We start from the raw sequence: 27,970 nt of genomic DNA on the forward strand, positions 1-27,970 counted from the left end.
GAAAATTCACATTTCTCGTGAATAAACTCACTTCAAAACATACCCATAATGTTGTACAAAATTTCATCTATGGACAACCAATATAGAAAAAACTTCCTTCAACCCCTAACAGACCGGTCAAAATTGCACGAGTAGAGGGAAGTGTGATGTAGCATGTTGGTCAGAAAGTTTCGAAAATTCAGACACACTTAATGTATTGGTGTACAAATATTGCAACCTGTTATAACGGCTATTATAAAACTTGGTTGAAGGAAATGAAAAAAATAGCAGATATTTCCGAAACCGAACACTACACACATAGGCGTAGGAGGCGCGGCGGCAGTGGCGGAGCTAGGGGTATTTGTCAGGAGTGGCGAGAATGGTCTGGAGGGGCGCTTTCGACACTATCTAAGCGGAGCGCCACCACAGGTTGACGCGTAGCGTACAAAAAATTTTTGAGTAAAGATACTCCCTAGATCGCCGGAAATGACCCTTTCCGGGCCTTACTAATTTGCAGATAAACGAAGAATAAGGTGTCATCGCCAAATGACACCAACAAAATGTGACAAATGTCAATAAGTAGATGAGAGCGCAATAAAAAAGTCAATAATCTAGAATAAGTAAAAAGTGGTAAAGAGCTGAAAAAGGCGCCAGCAGTCCATTTGAGTCCGTCAGGGGGGCATCCGCCCCCCTGACCATATAGACGCTCCGCAACTGCGCGGCGGGGGTGCAGGCCCTAATTCGCCATTACTAATGTAAAAGAGAGTTTTGATATAATTGGACCTCCCTGCTTTTTATACATCTACATGAGACATGTCGTTGTTTACATTAGCATCCCGCGGTATACTGCGCAATTTGAACGGACCGTACGGTACATGATGGCATGCGATGTAATAACCGATGCTTGCTTATATGATATTGACATGAACACGTTGAACTCGCGCGAAGCGCGCGAAAATTTTTGGCTATTTTTTCAGGCAAGTCGGACAGTTTTGAGGCTTTTCATCCTGGAACGCCATTTTCATGCTCACTGATATGATGTGATATCTGCTGTTTGTGTTACAAATTCGAACAGGCGCGTAGCGAGGAATTTGCCAAGGGAGGGGCGAAGCCTGTAGGCAAATTATCTAAGCGTAGCGCCACCATAGGTTGGCGCGAAGCGTACAAGCAAATTTTGGCCGAAAATGTCTCCCAGATCGCTGGAAATGACACTTCCCAGGCCTTGTTAGTTGCCTTTAAGCACTTTCTATTTTGAAATTTCTTAGCGATATCATTTAAAAAATGCTGAATGGGGGGGGGGGGCGGGAGGGCGCCCACATCCCAAAATGAGTCATGTTCCCCGACGACACGGTCGAGTTCGAGACCAGCCACAGTTGGTTTCATAGCACAATTCTACACACGCGTTATGATAGACCTTATATAGTATATATAGATCATTAGTGAGAGAGGAAAATGGAAACGTCAAAAAATGGAGTTGTCGGTGTAAGGGGTAGGGTGAGTCACACTTTTACGAAATCATTGATCCGTCACTGGCTACCCTTCAGCGCTGTAATGATGTCACTGTTCTTCTTTCTCTTCCCGTTGTCTTCGCGTTTTGCCTTTACTCCCTCTTTTTCTCCTTTTTCTCTCTTTCTTCTTTTTCTTTTCCCTTCCTTCCTCTCCTCCTCCTCTTTTTTCCCCTCTTTTTTCCTTTTTTCTTCTCTCTTTTTCTCTTCTCTTTTCCTTACCGGGGGGCGCGCGCCCCCAACGCCCCCCCCTGGATACGCACCTGTATATGTATAGACCCATTGTTATCCTTATTTTACAATATCACGGATATAGCACCGTCGGTCGATCGAGGGAGTTTCCCTTTCATATTAATTCGCAGAGGGGTCTCCCTGACTCTATGCCCTGGCCTTTACAAAATGAAAACTTAATAAGTGAAATATAGGCCTAGTACTGTATAGTCGCGCCAATAGACCCATCGTAGCGTAGACAATAAATTGTAACAATTTCTGTAAGTTATGTTATCATATATTAGACGCATAGTTCCTTACTAATCCTAGGCTATATCTATTGGTAGGTAATGAAAGATAGTACAACAACATAAATAATATGAATAATGCTTGCAATTAAGATGCCCTAGTGTCGTAAATATATATTACATATGTTTATCATTTCATTGACTTATCTACTCAGTATGCATGAGGACTGCGATTAAGCCCTGACATATGGTCCTGACATATGGTTGCAGGTCAACGGTACGGTTAAGAAGACAATCAAATCATGTCGGCCTTTTCGTTTCTTCGAAGGAATCTCATACGTTCTTAAATATGAGACTGTGTGAACCGGACATATTTTCAAACGATCATCGACGCTTGTTCTTCTAATTTATCGTGAAACAGTTTGATACGATTGTGAATTGTCTTAAAATTAAATGGAATGTTATGGGTACAGTATATGCCGTTGATCTACTGTACTATTACTAGCCTACACAAAACCTTGGCTACAACATTATTATTGCTAGCCTAGGCACACTTACTAACCTAAGCTGCACATACGATAGGCTAGAAATTCCATTGATACTACAGTAGGCCCACATATTATTATCTGGCTAGTAATTAATGTAGCCTAACTGTCAGTCATAACTCTGGCATTTCTGCATGCCATGCCAACATCCAGCTATCATAATCATGTCATTTGATGTAGTCTGTAAAGAGTAGTGGTAGTTAGGCCCTAGATTGATGTTAATATGCCTAATCAACATTTGGCATCGTATTGGTGCTGGTAGGCTAGAGTAGGAGTAATGGTCAGACTAGCTGTACAGGTAGACTGATTAAGATCAACAATTATTATTAAACTATTGACAGAAGGGTAAAACCTGGTTAGCTAGAGTGCTAATCTCCCCCAAGATATATGACTATTGCACCCTTTTGTATTTTAAGGTGGCTTAATTGTGAAATGCTTGTACCAGACCAGATAATCAAGCGGTAATAAAGATGTGGTGCTATTACAGATTGATAAAGCATTATAAGTATATTCTGGGGGAAGAAATGTTTTTGCTTTGCTAATATAGCTACACCACTTTTTATTTAAATTGAGTATAGGCTAGTTGATACTCCTTTAATTACTTTACCGTCCATTGTTATATCATTTTTCCAATTAATTGTTCTTCTGCCATTAAATCCGATATAGTTAGTGTTGTCTGCATTAAATAAAATGAAAGGCATTGAAGGCTCGCCCCAAACCGTGTGCCGCGCTCTGAAAAAGTTAACTTTCCGTTGCTTGCTTGCAAGTGAAGTTTTCTGCTTGTCGCTACAAAATGCAGGCAGTAATGAAACGTGATACCTTGTTATCTTTAGCTGGACCTGAGATGTCCATCGCTGTATTGTTTGTACACTATGCTGTGGGTATTGACCGCAGCTTTATATGTACTAACTGTACACTAGTGTCTAATTACCGACTGTAGCAAGCTGTGTGAGTATTTTCTGGGATGGATGGTAGTGTCTAGAACTTCTGTTTCACCTCATTCGAAACTAGGTCAGATTACCGGCATTAAACTTTTCTTTTTGCGCAAGTCTTCACACCCTTTAATTGATAACCTATTTGCAGCAAGCCAATTAGCAAATTTATTTAGTTCAGTATAGACGATATCATGCATTCTATGGACTCTGTCGAACTCAAAGAAAATATTGGCATCATTAGCATTGAACAAAATAGTTCCAGCAAATTCTGACACTTGACAAATGTCATTGACATGTATATTATGAATAACAGTGGTCCTAATATTAATATAAAGTAAATCTTCTTTTCACAGCTATAGGTTGACCCATGACCTGAGTCTGGATGACTTCCAGAGTGGGGACATTTACAACTATGAAGAGTGTGCCCTAAACAGACTGAAGTTTGAAAAAGATTCAAGTAAGTTTAGTCTGCGTGCCTAGGAAAAGGGAAAGTTGTTTCATTTTAATGAATGGATTGAGGTAATTTCTTAGCCATTTCTTTTTTCTCCCTACAGTACACTCCAAAATACCTAAGGCTCACATATTTTGTTACTTTGTCATTTTGAAGAATACTAAAGTATAGTTTCGTAATCTTGCTACAGAAGATAAACAGTTGTAGCTAACTAATAATTTGGTCTGGGTAAACCTATGTTATTTACAATTTTCAGTAGGCTAATATATATATATATACGACCAACAATTATCACTGGATTTTACCATTTTTGGGCTAGAAGAGAATATTCCAGAATGCTTAAAAGCAATGCACAAGTTTCAGGAGAGAAAACAAGTACACTTTTTATTGTATCAATTAATAATACATGGAAATGCAAGCAGTTATTCTTCATTTTTCTTTTCTGAAATTGTCTTTTATTAATTTGCCCATTTCAGATGATGATGATGTTCCCAACAATGAGCTTGGATCCAGTGATCGGATCAATGAGGATATGATCACATTAAACGTCGAAATTGACATGAAGGAAAAGTCATCCATCATCTCAGATGAATTGGACGATGAAGCTATAAAGTTGCTCCATATACTAAAAGGAGATCTTAAGGAATCTGTAAACAAAGATGAGGTTTGTTTCTTAACTTGGATACAAACACTTTCAAGTTCTTGCATTATTTAGTACCAACTGTGCATGACAACCTCACTCTTACATTATATAATACTAACTGTGCATGTCAACTTTACCCTTGAACACCCCATTTGAACACCTACACCTTCAAGTACTTTTATCATAAATGTATCAGGTTTGTAACAGTTCTTGTTTCTCTTGAAACAGGGATGTAAAGAGAGGAGTAAGAGTTGTAGCCCAGCCAAGAAAAATCGAAGAGGATGTGGTCGTAAGTTACCCCCCATGCCTGTTCAAAGACCTGGTAAGTTTATTTAATATATGTTCATTGGTTCATTCCCTGATAAAGGGTCTAGATATGACTGGATTTAGAATGTATTTAATTGAGAGTTAAAAGCTTACAGAGACATATTTTTTGGAATTTGATTACTTGAGCTTTTGACATTACTGATTTCTGTAATTATTCAATTAATATATCAGTATTTCCCGATGCAAACTTACGGCTAATGTCTTGTTCATTTAGAAGGCAGGTTATGCTGGTTTCTTACCGCCCATCAAATACCTGCATTTGCGTAATCTTTTCCCTGACATCTATCTATGACAGAAGTATTGTAGCTTAATTGCTCTTAAAGACCAAAAGGATGTGTGGGGAAGATAATTTTGTAGAACAGAAGACTTTGTTCCTGGTTTGTCGCTGATTTGAATCCCACCTCTACTTCAACATGCATTGTCTTAGCTGTTCAATCTTGATATTGATTGCTACAAACAGACTTTGTCTTCAAGAATAGTTTATTTCACATGCGACAATGACATTACTCTTTCCTCCTCTGTGTAGAGTCCTTGAATCTATCTTATCGATTTGGAGAATTTTCGCCGGTGGTGGTGGACATGTCTCCAACTCTCCAAAGTCTTTCGCTAGAGGTCACTCCTTGCTCCGATAGATCGGTCAGCGAAATTCTCAGTAACGTACCATCCCCATTTAACAGTAACACAATGCCAGCACTGCAGCACGACCACCTGCCGGAGAATCTCAACTCTACTAGTGAACAATACCTGCCGTTCTTATCCAACACAAACTTGCTTCTGCAGGAAGATTCCAGCCCTGAAGAATTTCCTGGAAGTCCGCAGAAAAAGAAGAAGAAAAAACTCAGTAAATTGGAGAAAGAGGAGATTTACAAAGGTAGGATGGTTATACAAAGGTAGGATGGTTATACAAAGGTAATATAGTTATATAAACGTAGGATGGTTATACAAAGGTAGGATGGTTATACAAGGTAGGATGGTTAAACAAGGTAGGATGGTTATACAAAGGTAGGATAGTTATATAAAGGTAGGATGGTTATACAAAGGTAGGATGGTTACACAAGGTAGGATGGTTAAACAAAGGTAGGATGGTTATACAAAGGTAGGATAGTTATATAAAGGTAGGATGGTTATACGAAGGTAGGATGGTTATACAAAGGTAGGATGGTTTTTACAAAGGTAGGATTGTTATACAAAGGTAGGATGGTTATACAAAGGTAGGATGGTTATATGGTAACTTCACGATACTAAGTTCATGAATGTTCTTTGGGAGGACGATGGTAGTGACCATCTTTTTGATGATGCACAGTAGTTTAGTATTATTCTTCAACTATGTGATTTTATTGATATGTTTGAGTAGATTCCGCAGTGGTTATTGTTATCTGAATCACTGGTTTCAGTCCTGCGCTAACCAAAAAACTGTCGTCCCTCTTTTCCATCCCAGCAATAGAAGGAATTATACTTGTAAAAGTTTGGAATGAAACTGCTCTAAGAAAGGAAAAATTTCCTGTGGTAGGCCAAATTGGTGTCAGATATCCCATAGATATGTGTAAAGGCCATGTCTACTTTGGAGATGCTTGAAGCTGAAGCAAGCCAGGCAAGCAGGCAATCCAAATCCCATCCAGACACACATGTTGTGTGGAGGTACATTGTGATACATACCATAGTTGCTTGAGCATGATGGATAGATTAGTGGAATATGGGGGTGGACTTAGTAATGTTCTAGTTTGAGTTTGGTGGCTCCATTACCCCTGAAGATGGAGGCATTTGTCCATCACCAGCTCTCTGCCCTGGATATGAACAATTTATAAGTTAATTCACTTTGATAATGGATAAATTAAATTCTTCTCTGCAGATAAAAAACATCCTTATTACCAACCTATTACTCTGGTGATAGATGGAGAGGTCAGAGTTCAGACTCACAAGACGGTCCATCGTTTCATTCCTCGTCACGAGGATGAGCTTCTCCTGGATGTCAACGATCCTATCTATGTTGAACGGACAGGATCAGATGGATGGTGCGAAGGCATCAACCTTAGGACAGGGGAGGATGGGTGTTACCCAGAAAGATATGCAAGAATATATAGTAAAGAAACAGAGACAGAACCAGGTAAGCTCATTACCATGTGACCTTTGACCCTTGGTCACTTCAAAGATTGCTGCTATGGGTTACTTGCATTGTCACATAAGGACAGACGGATGGTGCGAAGGCATCAACCTTAGGACAGGAGAGGACGGGTGTTACCCAGAAAGATATGCAAGAATATATAGTAAAGAAACAGAGACAGAACCAGGTTAGCTCATTACCATGTCACCTTTGACCCTTGGTCACTTCAAAGATTGTTGCTATGGGTTACTTGCATTGTCACATAAGGCTCAAGATGCCTTATCAGTATGCAACCAAACAATGGCAAAATGTCCTTTGATACATTGATGGTAAGAAGAACATTTGCGTAAAGTTCATGCTGTGCTACAAAGGAAACTTAATCACCATATTTTTATATCCTTTGAATTTTTATATCCTATCATCATGGTTTTATTTCTCCTCCTAGGTCAAAACTTGCACAGTTTATTTGTTCCTTATATTCCCTTGAAAGGTTCTTTAATCCATCATCTTGTGTAATTTCTTCTCTTAGGTCAAAAAGCACAAGAGTACCACCTTAACCGATTCAAACTGGCCTTCTTGGGTTCGGTGGAGACCCCGCTGCATAAAGGAAATGAAGTTTTATGTCGAGCTATTTCTAAGGTATGTCTGCGCGCAAACATTCTCAGGGAGCAAGCCTTGTGATCAATGCTTGATACAGATACCGTATTGATCATCTTATAGTGCAGTTCACCTTATTAGTATGTTTCATTGTAAAGATTTTATATAAAAATCTTTTATTATATAGTTCGACATACAGTGTATTATGATATGCAGAAATCTTTGTTTTTATGCAGTTTTATTATAACTAATATAAAACTCAAAGGGGGACACAATCCCAACCGTCATCTTTGGGTTTATTAAATGACTGAGATCTTTGTGAAGAACCACTCACCCAAACAGCTAAGAAAAATCTTGTTCTATTTGGCAGATATTTTAAAAGCTTACAAATTTAGCTTGGAAGCTCTCATTTTTATAAATATGTGATGTCATGATGACATTAGGATATGAAAACTTTGACTTTCCCGTATTGCCTTTCTTTTCATATTTTTAAGGTGAAATGTTGACAATTTTGTCCACAAAACCAATGTCATTATTTGGTCATGTGACAAGCCTCAATATGGTAGATTCAGCATTTTTCAAAACCAATCTGCATTATAGAAAAGGAAATATTGCAAAACAAAGAATTGCAAAAAAAAAAGTGAAGTACATGTGGCTCTATGATGTCATATTTTAGACTTGATCAAGTCTTCAGCTTTTTATGTGAAAAAAAACATATAATCTGTGATATTTCCCAAATGGAATAATATTTTTCTTGGTTGTGTATGGAAGTTGTTTATGACATTTATCTCTACCATCACATCAATACTGATGTTTGGGGTTTTGTCTCCTTTTAACTGCTAATCCATGCAATATCATCAATGATTGTATTTCAAAAAAGAAATAAATTTATTTTATTAAACATGGATGCATTTGATCACCAGAATTGCCCTGAAGAGTATGAAGCTGTAAAACCTGGAACAAACATCCATCTTCATCTTGCAAATTTTCTTTGTCTTTTATTTTAGAGTTAGTAAAAGTCTAGAAAAAAGAGTGATCAATTAATTGAATATTTTCTTGAACTTTCTAGGTAATTACGGCAAGAAAGATCTCACAGAGCAGTCACCCACCGTCAGAATGTATTCTAGAGATCAGTGATCATGGCGTCAAAATGATTGATCTCTCCAAGAAGGCCAAAAGCCCTCAGGTATAACAAACTGGCTATTAAAGTATGCAGCCATACCATTTCTATGGTAACCAAAGGGCTGTTAGCTGTTTTTTTGTCAAACAAAGTTCATTGTCTGTATTACCTCTGTGTATGGAAGCTGTTGCTTGTTTGGGAATTTGTCTTTGTGTTAGATATGCATGTCTATGTTTGAAATTATGTGTCAGTTGTTGGCTCCGTCCAACCATTCTCATAAGTAAGGGTTGTAAATTTACCCTGTGTGGTTGGTGGTGAAATGAAAATGTAATATCACATTCTATTGGTAAGAGTGCCCACACTACTATCGGCAAAAGTGTCTCAGTGCCCACACTACTGTTGGTAATAGTGCCTCAGTGTCCACACTACTATCGGCAAAAGTGCCTCAGTGCCCAAACTACTATTGGTAATAGTGCTTCAGTGCCCACTCTACTATTGATAATAGTGCCTCAGTGCCCACACTACTATTGGTAATATTGCCTCATTGCCCACACTACTATTGGTAATAGTGCCCACACTACTGTTGGTAATAGTGCCTCAGTGCCCACACTACTCATGGTAATAGTGCCTCAGTGCCCACACTACTATTGGTAATAGTGCCTCAGTCCCCATACTACTATTGGTTAAAATTGCCTTTGTGCCCTTCAGCTTTCCCAACATATCTCCCTATTGTCTTGTGGACTAATGCCAAAATTCCATTTACTGACACTAAAAGGCCAAACCCAGTCTACTGTCATTTAGTAAGGCCACTTTTGATCCATCTCAAGTTCAATTTGAGTAGTTTATATAGTCTGATATCCAAGCCTAGTATAACTGTTTTCCTTGTCCCTGTGACAAACAAAGGCAGACCTAGAATACCTGATATTAAGGATACTCTATCTTTGTATTTGATAATTACTATGAATAAATAGAAATTTTATGTATGATGGGTGTGTCATACAAACAACATATTTGTTTTTTTTAGATATAAACTAACTCATGAGCAAGTTAAGACCATCTCATTCATGTACAATCATACACTCTATATACAGTAGACATAGAATCTGAATCTGTATTCTCCAACAGCTGCCCCTAGTTTCATTTAACTTTAGTCTCCTTGTTTCCAGGAAATATTTAAGTTTAATTGATACCAATATTGTCAAAAACTTAAAAAGAATCATTATTATTATTATTTTAGGTTTACAGTCTTGTACAGGGCCAAGGCCCTTTGACACGACTTTTACAACTTAACCCTGGTCATTGGTAACTTGTCACACCTACATACCAAAGTGTGCACAATTCAAACAATCTCTCCTGGGGCACCACAGTGCACCACAACCACGTGTCCCCCGGGGGACTTCCCATAGGGTGCAGCCACAAACCGGCGCACGCAACTATATTTACAAGTTACCTCCCAAGTCCCCATTTATACACCTGGGTGAAGAGAGGCAATGGAGATAAAGCGCCTTGCCCAAAGACACAACGTAATGATCTGGCCAGGGCTCGAACCTGTAATCCTTAGATCACAAGTCCACTGCCTTAACCACTTGACCACAACGCCCTCATGAAAAGCTTTGATGCAAAAATAATGGAAGAAAAAGAAGCGATAAACAAAGTAATCAAAAGTTTGTGATGATAACTACAAAATTAATGAAATGTAAAGGTTGGTCTTGGATGATCTTGTTAGCTTTTTTTTCTTTTCTTTAGTGCTATACATACGTAGAGCAATCGATTTGTTAGTTCAGAAATGTTAGGGAAATCTTTCTGTTCAATTTGTAGTTTTCTGTGACTAGGCTGTGTTAATTTATCAAAACAGTGATATCTCAGTGATTTGGATATATTGGAGCAGATTAAAACAACTGGTCTTGCTAGGTAAAATGTTATTTTAATTCTGACTTGATAGACTGTTTTCAAATGAGATAACTACTGTAGCAACCAGTGAAAGTAAAAACAACCGAATGTAGTTTGACATTTGACATTTACGACTTGTTTAAAGTTTGAACGAAACCAAAGACATTGGGTGAGTACAAAAATGATAGTTTCGACCAAATTAGGAATTACATTTTGCTTTATGTGCAAAAGACTCATCCTATCTAATGGAGAGTGTCATACCTATATTAAATCTGCTAGTTTCAAAACTAGGAGAACAAAGAATGGAAAACTTCAGAAATCTATATGAAAATCAACTTCAACATCTTAAGTTAATTGCATCATTTTTTGAAAAGTCAATTTAGAACAAATTGTAACAGATCATCTTCTTCTCTCCTCCCACTCGTAGTATCGTCATGACCTAATTCTGTGTTTAAAATAATCAATAATCTCTCCCAATGTTTTATCTATTTTTTTGTACTTGTTTTGATTATCTTTCTTGAAGCACACATTATATCCAGTGTACTAATAGTCCTATTTGTGTCACCCAATTCTTTTCCTTTATCTACCCTGCATGCTCCCTTTCTTTAGTTCACCTCATGTGCTGTTTGATGTCATACCAGTCCATTTTACTTGTAAGTTGTTCATCTTTAATTCCATTCTTAGATATTTCATGTAAATTGTACGCCATCTTTGAATCGTATCCAATTGCAGTCAGATTTAGTTTTATCCTTCAATTAAAGTCAGATTTAAGTTTTATTTTTAAATTTAGAGGGCCACATTTATTCCAGGATATCCAGAGACACGATATTGGTCATGACCCCCTCAAGTTGACATCTGTATGTTTAAAGGGGGAGTGTTGGAATTTTGAGGCCCTCTCAGTGTTTCAAGGGAGATGGTGAGATACCGAACTTTACAACACCTCATTCATAAACGAGTAGTTTGTTCATGACAAAAATCCAGTTCCAAACAACATGAGGTAACTGGAAGTCTCATGATTTATCATGAGGTGCAAAGAGATGTTTTCCAAGGATAATATTCTGCTCTGGGATGCCTTTATCTGTGAGAGTCATCAATGCACTTTACAGTGGTAGTTGTAAGCAGTCACAGCTTACATTTAAGTAGTTTCTGTTGAGTAGCACTTGATGTAGTGCCACGCTTATTTGGTATACTTTATATTTCTACGCAAATGCTTCTAATTTGAATGTAATGTTATCTTACATTGAATTCTATCGAAATTGGAAGAGATTAAAGGTCACATCAGGTCAACAAAGCCTGAAAACCTTATAAACATGATAACTCAAAGTAAAAGCTGCAGTTAATCTTTGAATTCCCCAATGCTATGATTTTCTTTCTGTGAACATAGTTTGGTAAAATTCAGTTCAGTTATTTTTGTGAAGGGGCTCTATAGGTCTTCAACGAAACATACCTGGCATCCAGTTAATGAAATCTGCTTCAGAGTTCATACTCTTGCTTTAAACATGCACTTAAACCTCCTATCATTTTTCACCCTGTGAGCTTCAAGGGGACAACAGATTATCTCAAATGGGCACAAACTGGCTCAAGGGGACGAAAGGTTATCTCAAATGGTGGAAAAATTGGCAATTTGCTCAAAAATATTTCACAATGTATATAGACAATGTCATGTAACTCTCAACATTTATCAAAGGGATTTGCTAGCTCAAAGTTGGTCAAATGTGTCTACATTTCACATAGGAAGACTTTTCTTTCTGGATATTGAAACATTTTGGTTTAAAATTCTTACATATCACTTAAAGATCCTTATGAGTGAATGACATGGTTGATGTCCACAACAGATTTCTACAAATCTTTTCTGGTTCTCACTAAATTCTTGAATAAATTTAGCTCACTTGCTCTACATTAGTCCAATAGTTACAGTATTAACATTTTGAGCAAACTGTAAGGCAAGGAACCCCAAAGCTAACTGGCTTTCTGTTTCGATAAGTATTTATTGTTTTCAGCAACGTTGGCTGTAAAGGTAGATACTGTAGGAAAATTACAGTATAACGCAACATCACATACTTCTAAGCCCAGGAGAATGCTTCCCCTTGGCATAAAAGGTTATAATCTGGAAATAGTAAAATTAAATGTTTAAACTCAAATTTTCATAATTTTAAAGAATTGTAACCTTGACTTGGAATATTAAGAATGTCGTAATTAACTCTTGTGCTTCTACCACTTCCAGAAAAAGGACTCTGTGAGGAAAAGAGTAGAGAGATTTTTGAGTGGAAAGCAGGTCCATGTCAACGATTATTACTTCTCACTGAAGAATGTTTCTTTCTGTGGATATCATCCAGCTAGTAACAGGTAAGAAACATAGATTTTATTTAATAGGAAGAATGTCTCTTTCTGTGGATTTCATCCAGCTAGTAACAGGTAAGAAACATAGATTTTATTTAATAGGAAGAATGTCTCTTTCTGTGGATATCATCCAGCTAGTAACAGGTAAGAAACATAGATTTTATTTGATGGGAACAGTTCGCATGCATGGTCTGTTGACACAGTCAAATAACTTATTTGCCAATAAAAGCAGTTTTATTTATTACTGCAAACTTTGCTAGATTCTCTAATGAAAACGAAGCAAAAAACGAAATGGAAAGAGAATATTCAATCCATTCTGGAATTGCTTGCATCTTATTTTGATGGATGTAAAGGAGGTTATTTTACTATCAATATATTTTGTTGTTTCTATGACTCCATTGTTAAACTGTCATATTGATATATATATATTTATATTTTGTTCGTAGATACTTTGGATTCATCACGAAACACCCGATGGATAGGAGATTTGCTTGTCATGTCTTCAGTGCGGAGACTGCTGCAGAAACTAGACCGATTGCTGAAGCTATGGGGTAAGTTAAAATTAAAATTGATAGATATCTTGAGTGCATCTAGCTCCAGCTGAGACAAGTGGCCTTTATAAACAGCCATCTTTGCTGTGCCTCATTGCACTTTATAGCTGTTTTCAAGCTGCCCGAGCATTACATCATGAGTGCTTATTGCCCTTAAGTGTGAACACTTTTGAAATGTTATATATGAGTGGTCATTTAGTGCAATGGTATGCAACCATTATGGTCCGCGACTTAATGTTTGGTCACAAAGTATTGTCAGAGGATCCTGAGAGCCCTGAGTGCCAATCTCAGGATTGATGAGCCAAGATTGATGAACTGTCGGCAGGGAGGTGGAGCCAACCATCATAATAGCAATCATATTCCAGTGGCTTTGTAATGATTGGAGGAAAGGGGAGGGGGGTGGTGGGGTGATCAAGGGGATGCAGCCACTGGTTGAGTGAATGTATGTGAAGATTCATTTCCTTGCCAAGAAGTGTCATTTTCCAATAACCAGTAACTTTGGTGTTTTATCACAATATCAAATCAAATCTAGTACAAGGATTTGTTATAAAACATTGAATGACATATGAATTCCCACATTCACTAATTACTTGCTAAAACCCTTTCTCTCATAATACTATCACAATAGATTGTTCAGGCACAGATTGGAAACATATATAATTTGTTTAATTGTTTGAAAAAAAAAACAAGTATATCACTTCAGCAGTGTTTGAAATCCATTTTCCCTTTTGTGTCATGATAAATCAATTGTGTCATAACACATCTGGTTCGGTAATTACTTGTGTTATTCAAAAGCAAATCCACATAGCTTACAGAAAGATTAAAAAGATATTGCCTATGCTAGTGAGTATTTTATAACAAATTTGCACCATTTTAGACAATTCTTAAATCCCCTCTCCTTTGGTCTAGTTAAATTAGGAAGATAAAAGTATCATACTCGCACAGACTATTGACCAATTTCTCCCCCTGGTTTATATGTTTCCTCTTTCCTGGTGATGAAACCTAGCAACTTTTTTTGTGTGTGTGTAATATCACTAAATGCTAGAAAATGGAACTTAAATGCATCCATCTGTGAGCATTTGTTTATTTTCAAAAAGATTAATTAACTTCCGTTAAATATGTTATAAAGGTTAGCTGCTTTATAATACTGTGTGTACAGATGTATTAGCGATCACAATGGAATGTATTGCTGTAGAATGATTATAATTTTAATTGGTGATTAGTTTGAGGAAGTACCTATTCACCATGCATTGAACTGAACATTAAATTGAAGCGTAGCTCACAGAAACTCCGACTATGGTCGCCCTAATATCCTTCCAATACAACAAACAGTTAAATGCCACCCGAAAATCCTCTTTTTTTTATGCGCAAGTAAGTCATTACAAGTGTCTGGGCAAATAACACTTCATGGTGTGACAAAAATTATATCAACATTATTTAGCACAAGTTAGTACTAGTACGACATTGTGTTGAATTTTGTTGACTTAAAGCACAGAGACTCAAAGTTATCATTATACGTAACGATTGAATGGATAGCTCCAAAAACAATTTAAGATTCTAATTGTTGACGAATGTGTGGAAGAAGATGCTTACTGTGTGGGTTTACATTAGTGTATACATGTATAAACTAGCTTGTACATTAAATTACAAGTATTCTCATCTTTTAATTGTCTGGTTTATTCCCCTCCCATTCACCATCGCTCCCCCTCCCCCACCCCCTCCCAACTTGATGCCTAGAAATGATTTGAGAGTCACAGGAGCTTACACAAATAATTTTGATAAATTTTAATCTTGATAAATGCTTTACGGTAATTTACAGTAATATATGCATAGTACTACAGAAGCTCATTGGTGCCATTCTAATTATAGTTTGCCAACTTTTTGTTTTGCTTATAACGGACTTAATGAATTTTAATTCATGAATTTCACAAGAAATGGAAGACTTTGAAGGATATATTTGTATCTCATTTGAATATTCTATGCTATCAACCAAGCAAATTTGCTCTACATATCAAGTATTTGGAGCAAATTTCTAAATCATTTATCAGATGAACAAGCAGTGCAAGCACTTTTACTTTGACTTAATAAAGTATATTTGAAACTATTCATTGCATAGACTATGACTACTTGACCATAGACTTTGAACTGAAAGAATGAAAGAAAAATCTTTGTGCACAGAGGAACCATTGAAGCGTTAGAAGCAACTTAATTTAATTGTGAAAGGTGTATACATACACACTTAGACAGTGCTACCAGCACTGAGTAGCACCATGGCTTGCTTCTAATACAAAGTTCAAGAGATCAAAAAAATAGGGCAAATTGGTAGTAACTTGTTTACAAATGGTATTGTTATAGCCTACATCTTAATCATGAAGTAGTCTGGTAGACTGAGTAAATTAAGATGTTGACACTGGGCAAATTAGGGCTTTAATTTAGAGGAGTATTGTGGTAAACTCACACAAACTGGTTGTTAAATGGTGTGTTACTGCGTGCATAGTAATAGTGCTATGTATATATGTGTGTGCGTATTAAAAGACTCATGGTTCCAGATTGTTGTCAAGTATTCGGTGGGTCTTCAGAAAACTAGCAGTATTCCATTATCACTACAGAATGGAACAACCCACAATGATGGATAGCTGCTTTGTAGTACATAAACATATATTGCTCCTGTTAAGCCTTAGGGCACCTTTTAATGAGCTTCAAGCTTCAAGTTTATTTTCTGCATGCAATGGGTACTACTACTGTACATAATGGAAAAAAAAATAAGTAAACAGCAAAAACAGTAAAATAAAGAATAGATTATTACTTTTGTAAGTAAAGTGTACACTTCTAGTTTGACTCCTTCGTAACATACAGTGCTTGGACCACTTGTTTTAACATATTATACCTCCCACATTGAAAATATTATCACATCTCACGGCCTGCAAGGAATGATTTATGCAGATGATGCACAAGTTTATGTGTCAATGAATAGATGCATCTTAAATCATGCATAAACATAATGAAAACTTGGTGTGTAAACAACAGACTAATTCTCAACAACAATAAAGCCGAACTGATGCACATTTCGTCAGGGTTCTGTAATGCTACCCCTGTAACTGCCCCCCCCCCCTCTTCCCTGTAACTTCCGTTAAGATTAGCGGTTCTTGTATATATCTCCTGTTCCCTCTTTTAAAGATCTGGGTGTTATTTTTTATGATAAACTCACATTGGTGCCTCATGCTCATAGTATCTGCCGCTCTGCTTCACACGCTATCAGGAAAATAAGCCGAATTTGCAAATATCTTAATCAAAAGTTGACTGAAACACTTATCCATGCTTTTATATCATCCAGACTTGACTGTTTTAACAGCCTTTTATTTGTTCTTAATTGCTGCTTACTAAATCTCTATGCTTCAGTGCATTCAAAACACCGCCGCCAGATTAGTTACCCTCACAGAAAACATATACCACATTAAACATATTCTCCACCAACATCATTGGCTTTCTATTTCTGAAAGAATATAGTACAAACATGATCCCACCCTCATTTAAGAAGGCATCCATGATTTTGCACCAAACTTTATTTCCAACTTACTCACCTTAATACAAAATTCCAACTCCCTCACTCAGAGCTAACAGTGCTATTCTCCTGAAGCCACCAAAAACTAGGACCTTACGGTGAGCGTTCTTGTCAATTTGCGGCCCCCAAACTCTGGAACACTCTCCCCATCCACATTAGGAATGCCACTACCAAAGAAGATTTTAATAGTGTCTTAAAAACTCACTTATTCACATGCTACCCTCAATGGACTCATTTTGTTTTTATTCCTTCATGTATGTTTAAGTTAATATTCTACTATGCTGTATTTTTGTTCTCATTTTGTTTCTTGTAAAACGCATCGAGACCGTCAGTATAATGCGCTATATGAATAAGTATTATTATTATTATCATTATTATAATATACATGTATACAGAAGTAAATGTTACCATAGTTACTCCACCACCCCCCAGCTACACCCTCACCTCATACACATGCCCACAAATAGGAACTTAGAAAGTAGAAGATGCACTGCTAAATACACCTAGAGCCATGCAACCCCTGTACAGAAACTTATCATAAATATTTAATTATTTTTGGGGGTGAAATAATCCATACATGTCATATTTATTGCCTCAAGTGTTGTCGTTTGTCTGCAATTTTGAAAAGGATAAATTCATAATTAGACACAGTAGACAGAGTTTCTAATGAAATGAAAAGTAGGGAATGGAAGCCATCAAGTAGAAGAGCTTCACATCCTACCAGGATGTCATCGAGAAATATGAATAGTCTAGAAAATATACAACTTAATGAAGAGCATATGATCAATTGAAGGTCGGGCAAAAAGTTCTTCCTTAGATTTCAATTGGCAACTTAAACATTACGGTGAATTCAAGTATGAGTTTGTGTACATTATATATTGTGCAATGTTTTAGCTAAGAGACTTGAGAACTCGGCTGGCCTACCCTGTTACATTGCTCAAATTTGTTGTTACGGTGAGGTTTTGGTGCTGTCTGGCTTTCGCCAATGTTTTTTGCTGAGCATGGTAGAAAATTCTGTGAGAATTCAACCCCTGACCTAGATGATAAAATTACCAAAAACAATAGGACAATGTAGATTGTTAGGTACTAAAGGAAACTTGTTTATTAATACAATGGAACTATTTGGGGTTCTTTAGAGGATGGCAGGATGTAATAAATTCATTTGACCTGAAAGCTTGATTTAACAATTGATTGAACAAGGGCAACAAAAATATAGGGGAGTAACAGTATCACCATTGCATATGATTAATAGTTAGTATAGGACATATATATGCATACCATTGCGGGAAAGCTCTGTTTGTGCAGGAAATCTTTGAGTTGTTGTATCCAGGCATGCTATGGGTAGAGGAACCAATTGCAAAGGTTTTGATGTATTGTATTTACAACCACCAAGAGTGTAGAAAAGTGTGTATGTTTTGTCTGGTTTTTATCCAAAACTCATGTTATGTCAATGACCAAAGAAGTTCTTGAGATTAAAGAGATTTGTGGAGATAAAAGAGAATTATATCTTAGGAAAATCTTTTGTCAGAACAGACATTTGAAATGAATTGATGACACAAAGTATTAATTCAAATTCAAAACTTCAAATTCAAATGAACTTCTTTTAGCAGCAAACATGGGCAATTACAGCTCACTATAAAAACAATATTAATAAGAATGAATGCAAGTAGATAAGGCAGATTACAAGAAAGATATGATAAGAGGGATGAATTCATGAAACCTACAAAGAATTACACTTATATCACAAGAGAATAAAAAACAAAGGAAATTAAACCTAAAAACCTGATAAAAACCAAATTACCTCGTGTTATTAGTGTACGTTTACCGTTTACCGTGCAAGCCTTACTAAGGCTTTGCAAGCATTTTTCAGGACCCAATGGTCTGTGGAATTGGAAACTGTGTCATTTGTCGAAGAAACACGCGAGTTCTTTTCCCAAACCAACTGAATCTCCGGAAGAAAACACTTGAAAACTTAGAAGAGTGCTAAATCTTTTCACAAAACAGGATTTTTTTTTCAGGAGATTTGGTCGTCTATCTTTGTGTTTTAAGAAGGATATACTTAAGGATCAAACAGATTTAAGATGTATTAAGAATTAGGGCAAATCTTGAGTCTGTGTTAAAATGAAAACAACAACAAAAAGGAAGCAAAAGAAAGTTAGAAAGAAAGAAATGAAAACATATGGTAAGGTGAGAATATATATGAATATATATGTTTTTTATTGGATCTATCATCACACAGAATCCTAATGTCACCAGATATTGGAAGTTGACGTTAATATAGTATATTACCAGAAATTGCAAAAATGAAGGTCAACTAATACCAGATATAGATACACCGTTTTGGAACGTTTTCAGGAAATGGAATTTCCTTTCGATTCAACTAGATGTTAATCTCTTGTTACACTTTTGAATTTTCTAATAGAATTTGAAACTGTTGACATGTCAGAAACAAAGCTATATTGCATATCTTCAGTGTCATCTTACAGTGTATAGGAAAGCAACTGTACGTAATGTGAAACAGTAAGTAACATAATACATTAAAGGGTGTGAAGACTCGCGCAAAAAAAAACTTCTAATGCCAGTAATCTGACCTAGTTTCGAATGAGGTGTAACAGAACTGTTAGACACCACCATCGATTGCAGAAAATACACACACACAGCTTGCTATTATCGGTAATTAGACACTAGTGTATAGTCAGAACATACAGCTGCAATACTCACATCACAGTGTTCAAACAATACAGCGATGGACATCTCAGGTCCAGCTAAAGATAACAAGGTATCACGTTTCATTACTGTACTGTCTGCATTTTGTTGCGACACGAACAAAACGTCACTTGCAAGCAAAGGAAAGTTAACTTTTTCAGATGGCCGCACGCGGTTTGGGCCGAGTCTTCAATACCTTTAAGTAGTTTATAACTTGCTGATATGTTTTCTTGTAATTTAAAGGTTTGATGTTTTTCATTGTGGTCATTTGATCTCAGGGGATTGTTTTGTCACTTCAGAGAAAAGCACATAATGTGATGATAGTAGTGACACTATCTCTTAAAGGCATTGAAGACTCGCCCCAAACTGCGTGCGGCCATCTGAAAAAGTTAACTTTCTGTTGCTTGCAAGTGACGTTTTGTTTGTGTCGCTACAAAATGCAGACAGTAATGAAACTTGATACCTGAATTGTTATCTTTAGCTGGATCTGAGATGTCCATCGCTGTATCGTTTGTATACTGTGCTGTGGGTATTGACCGCAGCTGTATGTACTGACTATAAACTAGTGTCTAATTAACGAAGGTACCAAGCTGTGTGTGTATTTTCTGGTAGTGTTTAACACTTCTGTTACACCTCATTCGAAACTAGGTCAAATTACAGGAATGAGACATTTCTTTTTGCGCGAGTCTTCACACCCTTTAACATACAGAAGGGAAAAAAACTAAGAAAGTTGTAACATAACATTGGTGTAATGGAGGTCACTGGATCACAGTGTTGTTCCCCAAAGTACAATGAAGTGCAAAATACGAAGCTACAGTACTGTAGTACGATCCTTGTCAACCTACGTGCCTACAGGAAATCCATTTTGTTGTTAGATCATAATTAAATAAAGCCGGTCAATTTATGGATCACAATTTGTTTCCTAATTGTTAACTCAAAGAATTTAAATTATTTTAATAATCATCTTAAATTTGTAAATTAAGTACAAAAAGTTTACATCTGGGAATCGATGAATTCTGAAAAAGCAAAGAGAAGGTATTGAGTATAATGGAATGCAAACCAGTGAGTTATAGACTTTTAATGTTTATGTTTTTATTTTTGATCTTTTACTTATTATAAGTGTCTGCAATTCAGCCCTTAGTTGTGGCTGGTTCTTTATTTAGTCTGTCTAATCATTGGTTTAGTATATTCTAAATCAAACAGAGAAATGACTGTCTATTTCTGTGGTTCAAACTACTTTATATTTTCATAGATAATCACATACAAACATAATTATCCATTTTTTATTTACAAGCAGTCGAGCCCTTATTATTTGGTGATTCTTATTTATTTACCCTGCCTAAACCATTCAGTTAATAATTCTAATTTAATCAAACGAAACTTGCTATTAAGAAACAAAGGAAGTACTTCTATGGTTCAAGCTATATTTTCACAGATAAATCACATAAAGATATAGTTATTGTGTTCATACATCTTTTAAAATTCAAGTTTGTCTGGTAATCATACAGTGGGTACATCATTTGAAGAGATTAACAATAATTTTGAAAAGTAATAATCCTGGTTGTCTATTAATTTAACTGATCGAATGTAAGTGTGCTACTGTATTTATGAGTGAGAATATTATTTTGATAAATGCCGAGTCACTGTATATTAAATAAATATTAAATAACAGCAATGCTTATATGACATAGAGCTGTAAATAATAATCAAGAGAGAAATAATGACTGGTATTGAAATGTTTTTGTATTATGGAAGCAGCTGGTCAGGTGGGTAGCATCTGTCTAAGTGCTTTATAATGTCTGACCTTTGGGTCAACGACTCTAGAATGTGAAGGACTAAAGAATTTGGATTCAGTGTTGCCATGGTTACCCTTGATAGTGCGAAAGGTCAAGTGCTTAAGCAGAACTGTTGCAAGCTAGGAAAATCAATCTGGTGTGTTCAGTAAGAATTCTTCTGTTACCCTAGAGACTTTCTGTCATTCTGTCTCAATGTTAGTAACAGGAAAAAAAGAAGAGAGATTGAAAAGAAGATACAAACATGTATCTTTAGTCACTGGAAATCTTGTTGCCTTCAATTTGAGAATAATTCCATCATATCTGTTCTCTTTGAGAGAATTTAATCCCCTCTTCGTGATGAAAACCTTTCTCTATTAAACTAGACTGCTCAGTATTTTGTAAACATTCCTGTCCTACAAGTTGTTTTAGATGACAAGCTTTGTATAATTTAAAATGCAAATGTTATTTATAGATCTGTTAAATAGAAAGAACTTTGTGCATATCTGTGATATGTTTATAGTAGACAGAACCTAGATTAGGAAACATATGTCTGCTAAAACTATGAGCACATTGGTCCATTCATTCATTCATTCATAGCCATTTGGATTATTGCAATAGTTTGCTCCATGGTATTCCAGGGTATCTGATTCAGAGACTGCAACGTCTGCAGAACAGCGCAGCCAGGCTTGTTGTAGACTGCTATGACTTCAACACACCATCGTTGAGTATCCTCCATTCTTTGCACTGGTTGCCTGTTGAATTCAGAATTAAGTTCAAAGTACTGCTCCTGGTGTATAAGTGCATTCATGGAATGGTCTGCCTAATTGTCAGACGATCTGTCCTTCCAGGTCAATACTCGTTATACCTTGCGTGCTAGCAATACACTCACTCTCACTGTTCCCAGAACTAAACTGAAAACCTATGGCGACCGTGCCTTTCCATAATTGGGCCCAAGCTCTGGAATGGTCTGCCCATATCTGTGCGGAGTTCTCCCACTCTCAGTCAGTTCAAGTCTTGCTTGAAGACTCATTTTTTCAAGTTGGCATTCTATTAGGGTTGTGCAGCGCTATTGAATACTTTGTAGATTTTAACGCTTTATAAGTTCATTTATTATTATTATTATTATAAGGAAGTGGAAATATCTCTGTTAGTTTTGTTCCTTTTCATACTCCCTGTGGGATGTTTTCATAAGGGATCGCTGGGAAAGTTTTTTTATGAGTTAAAGAACCTAAGACATTTTTGATGTGTGATTCATTTAATTCCTTGAAGGAGGTGACCCAAGGCTGGTCAGACAATACCTTTTTCATGATTTATGGTTTTCATGTTTCTCTCTTACCATTTTTATATTTCTTGTTTATCATTTATCACATGGAATTTGGCTATTATTAATAAAGGTATGTTCATAGCTATTGAGGGTTGTAACTTGTACTCTTTTTGAAGTTTTTTTCTTTGATATTGAATGTCAATTCTATTCTCTTCATATTGCAGAAATGCGTTCCGGAGGTTCTATTCCGAGTTTTTGGACTACACAAACCCAACTGAAGATATCTACATGGAATGATGGAGAGAAATTAATTTTGAGACATATATATATATATATATATATATATATATATATATATTCCATCCTGAGTCTTGATTAGCTGACTAACAGCTGACAGCCCTGATTTTATATGCAAAGTAGGTTAGGTACATATGCCATGATAGGTACCTCCTTCAGATTAAAGTAAACAGTGAAATAAATCAATGGAAGGAAAACTGTTCAAATATCCTCCACATACAGTACGTGGTGTTAACAATATCAAATCTTTGGTCTTTAATACCACAGTTATTATAACTCTCAGCCCTGATTCTTATATGTAATTAGCCTAAGATAGGCTAGGCTGGGCATCTCATCCCTGTGAAGGTGTGGTTGGTTCTAGGCTAAAGTGTTGGTGGTTGTTGTGGAAGGCAACTGACTTTTTTAAGATGCTCAGAATTCAACCATCATTAGCTCACATGATAGAGCTTCTTTGACGATCAAATATCAAAGGGAGTTCTGGGTCCATTTGGGATAAATTTAAATATATATATATATATGTGGCTTTGAGAGTAGTGCAAGGGTCTGTCATTTTGTCATGCACACATCTGCTTCATTCCTTTATTCATTTTCATATTGATTTTACCAAATAATTATTCCACACGGTGACATATTATGCTCATAGCAAAGATTTAGAATGCAAAGTATATTTAGACATTTATCTGTACAAAGAGAGGAAATTAATATACCAATAAGTTTGCTGTGGAAATTCAATGTCACCCTGAGTTCATGCGTTACATGTACAGTAACTCTCTGTTGCTATGGTTACTGCGCTTTCTGTCCGTCCATTGGTATAAATAAATATGTCTTTCTGTTTTCCATTATCCGTTCTCTCTAATCTTGATTTGAGATTATAACATTACGTTTGGTGCTAAACTGTAGTGTTGCTTATTGTACCACCTTTATTTATTATGCAAATATTTATGTTATGCATTGAATGTTTAAGAATGCTTCCTTTTGATATGTTTGATTGTTATTATATATGATTCTTCACTAAAGCAATGCATTATGATTAGCCTTAATGCAACTACAAACATGTTTACACCGAATAACTGTTCACGTCTGATTTACCCCAAAATAAATGTATATTATATTCAATTAACAATTTCGCTGGCCAACACCTCACCTACCTCTCTACCTCCCCCTCTCTACCTGCCCCCTACATGCCCCCTCCCTACCCCCCTGCAAGAACAAAATAAGGAAACAGAGCAAAGAGAAAACTGTTGAATTTTTCCCGGACTCTAAGGATGAAACAGAGGAAGGCCACTGTTTCCAGCTGATTGTTTTGTTTCTATTGATTAATTGATGTATTCTAGAATTAAGCCATTAAGCGGAGTCATTTTATAACTAAAGGAAAATCAGATATCCTAAAGGATTTCAGTTTTACTGTAACAGACAACAAACAAATGTTTATGAAACCTTTGCCACAATTTCTGTAAGCAGGTATTTTTTGTAAAGTTTAGTATTTACATACCTTGATTTCCTTAAACTACAAAAAGAGAAATAAGTAAATAAATTGGACTTGTAGTTTATGAATGAGTTTTTGATAGTTGGTATAAGAAATAAAGAACTACTGTACTAGCACAATCCTACTGTTGAGATCTTTGTTTTGATTTGCATGTCTTCTTACAATTTTTAAAAGTTGTGAGGTATCTGGTATTTATTTGTTTCATTAATTTAGTATGTTGGAGCATGTTTCCTTTGCCTCAAGCCCCCCCCCTGTTTTTTCTCTAAATTGAAGCCTGTGTTTCTTAGATGGTAAGTATTCAGTAGTAGTTTTAATTAATTATTCTACTCATTATTCATGATTATTCATGATATGGTTTACTGCTGAAATTGGTGCACACGTTTTTGGTCTCCATGCCCATGACATTGTGTGCTTCTAGGTGTCTTAAAGTAGCTTGCATGTTTGTGATTAAACATGTGCTTGTGTTTAAACATGCATTTGCTACTATATATGCATGCTGTAACACTATATGTCGTACTGCATCAGAACAAAGAAACAATATAAAGGGTCTTAATAACTTTCAAAGCCTCTATTTGGTGGTTACCAATTCTATGGGCATGGTTACCTTTTCAATGGCCATAGTTACCATTTAAATGGGCAGAGTAACTGTTCCATTGGGCATGGTTACTGTTTCAAAGGGCATGGTTACTGTTTCAATTGGCATAGTTACTGTTTCAATGGGCATGGTTTCTGTTTCAATGGGCATGGTTACCTTTTCAATGGCCATGGTTACCATTTCAATGGGCAGAGTAACTGTTACATTGAGCATGGTTACTGTTTCAATGGGCATGGTTACCATTTCAATGGGCAGAGTAACTGTTTCAATGGGCATGGTTACTGTTTCAATGGGCATGGTTACTGTTTCAATGGGCATGGTTACTGTTTCAATGGGTATGGTTTCTGTTTCAATGGGCATGGTTACTGTTTCAATGGTCATGGTTACTGTTTCAATGGGCATGGTTACCTTTTCAATGGCCATGGTTACCATTTCAATGGGCAGAGTAACTGTTTCTATGGGCATGGTTACCGTTTCAATGGGCATGGTTACCATTTCAATGGGCAGAGTAACTGTTTCTATGGGCATGGTTACTGTTTCAATGGTCATGGTTACTGTTTCAATGGGCATGGTTACTGTTTCAATGGGCATGGTAACTGTTTCAATGGGCATGGTTACTGCTGTTAGCTTTACTGATTCAATGTGAATGCATGCTGTGACTCTGACCCTCTAAACATGTAGGTTATAAACATGTTAATGTTCAAACCCACCAGCACAAGCTAACATTACATAACGGTCATAATTACTATTTTATAGCCACTGTTTGGTGGTAACCACTTCAATGGACAAAGTTACTGTTTCCATGGACATAGTTGCTGTTTCAATGGACATAGTTACTGTTCAAACTCTCCAGACCTAAACACTTAACTAATTTTGTAGTTACGGTTTCATGATTACTGTTTCAAAGGACATAATTACTGTTTTCAGCTTTACATTCTCATCTCATTGAACATTAGTGTATACATAATAGAGCAGTACGTGTTACATAACAGATTACTGAGTTCTTCGCTAATTCACATAAAATGTATGTATCAACTGCGTTAGGATATAGGCCTATTTGGTTTGGTCCGTCAGGGAGCCGGAGAAACACAGCCCTGGTTTAATAAAAATATGTATGTTTTCATATAGTAAAGAGAGTTGTAAAGAGATACTTTAAAAGCAGGTTGGCTTTCTATGTATAAAAGATTGTTTATATTTATGACTGTATATTCTATGTGCTTGTTAATCTGGTTAGTTTATTTTCAAATCAACCACTCATTGTCTTCCTCCAAATAAAGATGTGTGATCGAATAAAATTGTATTCAGTAGAAATAGTTTATAAATGTGGTGACAATACGGTGATGTAGTTTGATGTAGAGAAAGACGGATTAAGTCTGCTTTAGTGACAAAATGTGGCTGTGTAAAGTAGAAGGGGACTGGCGGCTGGGTGGGGATGGGGGAGTGAAGGGTAGGGATGGGGGAGTGAAGGGACGTTGTTTTCTTTAGTTCTGTTCCGTGCAAGTTGTGAAGGCAAAGTAATCTAAATTAGGCCTTTGCGTCTTGCAAAAATATGTTTACACAACAGGACGTATATGCTATGCAGTGTATGGTGAGGGGCCTGACTAGGGGGGGGGGTGGGCCCGTGGGGGGTAATGAAAACATGTTAATTGCACTCCTCATCTATTTTGTAACTCGATTCTTTGTGTTAAACAAACTGTACAAGCAGACTTAGGAAAAGTTTCAAGCTTAATGTAAGGTGATGTTTTATTGTCTCACAGACTGAGAATTCACCTTTGTAGATTGTCACAATGTTGGTTTCCTTAAGGAGTCAATTCTGTTCGCGAGATCAAAGTATTTGGGTCATGCGTACTGAAAAGTAGGTCTTTGACTCAATCGTTTTTATTTAAAGATAAATCATTCCGAGTAAGTCGTACCATGATGTTTGTGAATTTCGCTGTTTACAACAGTGATCTACGCAGGACCCTCACGAGTAAATTATTACTATTTATGTTATAACCTGATCATCTTAGAAAAGGAAGAAAAACAAAAAAAGTCCGGGCAATTTTCTTGATAGAAGTAAACACATTTCATACATGTGGAAATCATACATGTGGAAACCATATAGTGATATTGATATTGTGGTTTATGATACATGGATTATCACGAGTGTACTTCTTGTAAAACAGTAAAGAATAAGTTATGCATAGATCATTAATGTTCCTTGCCAGAATTTTATTCGTATGTATACTTACCTGTTTTTAGTAGCAAACAATGTTTATCTATTAACCGCAGCAAATGATAAAATGATGCAATAGAGAGCAAATGTGTAATTAATGACGCTCTTTAGTCGCATGTGTTTTAATATTAGGCACACACTAGATGATGGCTGTTAAAGTTTGAATTTTGCAATATTTTACAGTGCATTCGTATACTATCCACATTTTGAGTTAAAGGTCTTCATCTAAAACCGATATTGCTACGACTATGACCGTAACTTTATTTCATGCTCTAGTTACATTATATACGAGCTCACCCAGTGTAAGCTGTTGCTTTTAGTTGTATATTTTTATTATAACATTATCACATTGTATCACATCGAAATATGCCTCCAGGTGTCATATTTTCCGTCGCCAACGGAATATCCGCATTTCATTGCAGCAGTTGAACTGTAAACCTTTCCTCTCACACATGATGTCGATTTAGCTGAATCCCAATTTAATGGCAAGGTTTGTAATAGCATTCCTGTATCATTTCAAGTAATTCATTGGATTGTCATTTTCCATTAAAGATGTAAGATTTGAAATAATTATTAATAAACTTAAGGAATCCCCATAAAGTCGTCCTGTGGTTGCTTCGTCCTTTGT

The 27,970-nt window shown here is 36.4% G+C and overlaps 1 protein-coding gene across 3 annotated transcripts; it reads left to right on the top strand.

The window, feature by feature from the left end:
- Positions 1 to 1,956: 1,956 nt before the first annotated feature.
- Positions 1,957 to 27,942, top strand: LOC139980887 (C-Jun-amino-terminal kinase-interacting protein 1-like). Of its 3 annotated transcripts, none has more exons than XM_071993012.1 (11): positions 1,957 to 1,975; positions 3,776 to 3,879; positions 4,350 to 4,537; positions 4,745 to 4,838; positions 5,370 to 5,714; positions 6,693 to 6,947; positions 7,474 to 7,583; positions 8,611 to 8,727; positions 12,776 to 12,897; positions 13,338 to 13,442; positions 22,974 to 27,942. In XM_071993012.1, the coding sequence occupies exons 3-11, from the start codon at positions 4,406 to 4,408 to the stop codon at positions 23,044 to 23,046; spliced, it is 1,353 nt and encodes a 450-aa protein (XP_071849113.1). In that variant the 5' UTR covers positions 1,957 to 1,975; positions 3,776 to 3,879; positions 4,350 to 4,405; the 3' UTR covers positions 23,047 to 27,942. The 3 variants fall into 3 exon arrangements, with proteins under 3 accessions (XP_071849113.1, XP_071849038.1, XP_071849188.1); XM_071992937.1 differs by lacking the exon at positions 1,957 to 1,975 and adding an exon at positions 2,189 to 2,409; XM_071993087.1 differs by lacking the exons at positions 1,957 to 1,975; positions 12,776 to 12,897; positions 13,338 to 13,442; positions 22,974 to 27,942 and adding exons at positions 2,189 to 2,409; positions 11,161 to 11,204.
- The last annotated feature ends 28 nt before the right edge of the window (positions 27,943 to 27,970 follow it).

Source organism: Apostichopus japonicus, chromosome 1 (genome assembly GCF_037975245.1).
Source record: "Apostichopus japonicus isolate 1M-3 chromosome 1, ASM3797524v1, whole genome shotgun sequence".
Lineage (NCBI taxonomy): Eukaryota > Metazoa > Echinodermata > Holothuroidea > Aspidochirotida > Stichopodidae > Apostichopus > Apostichopus japonicus.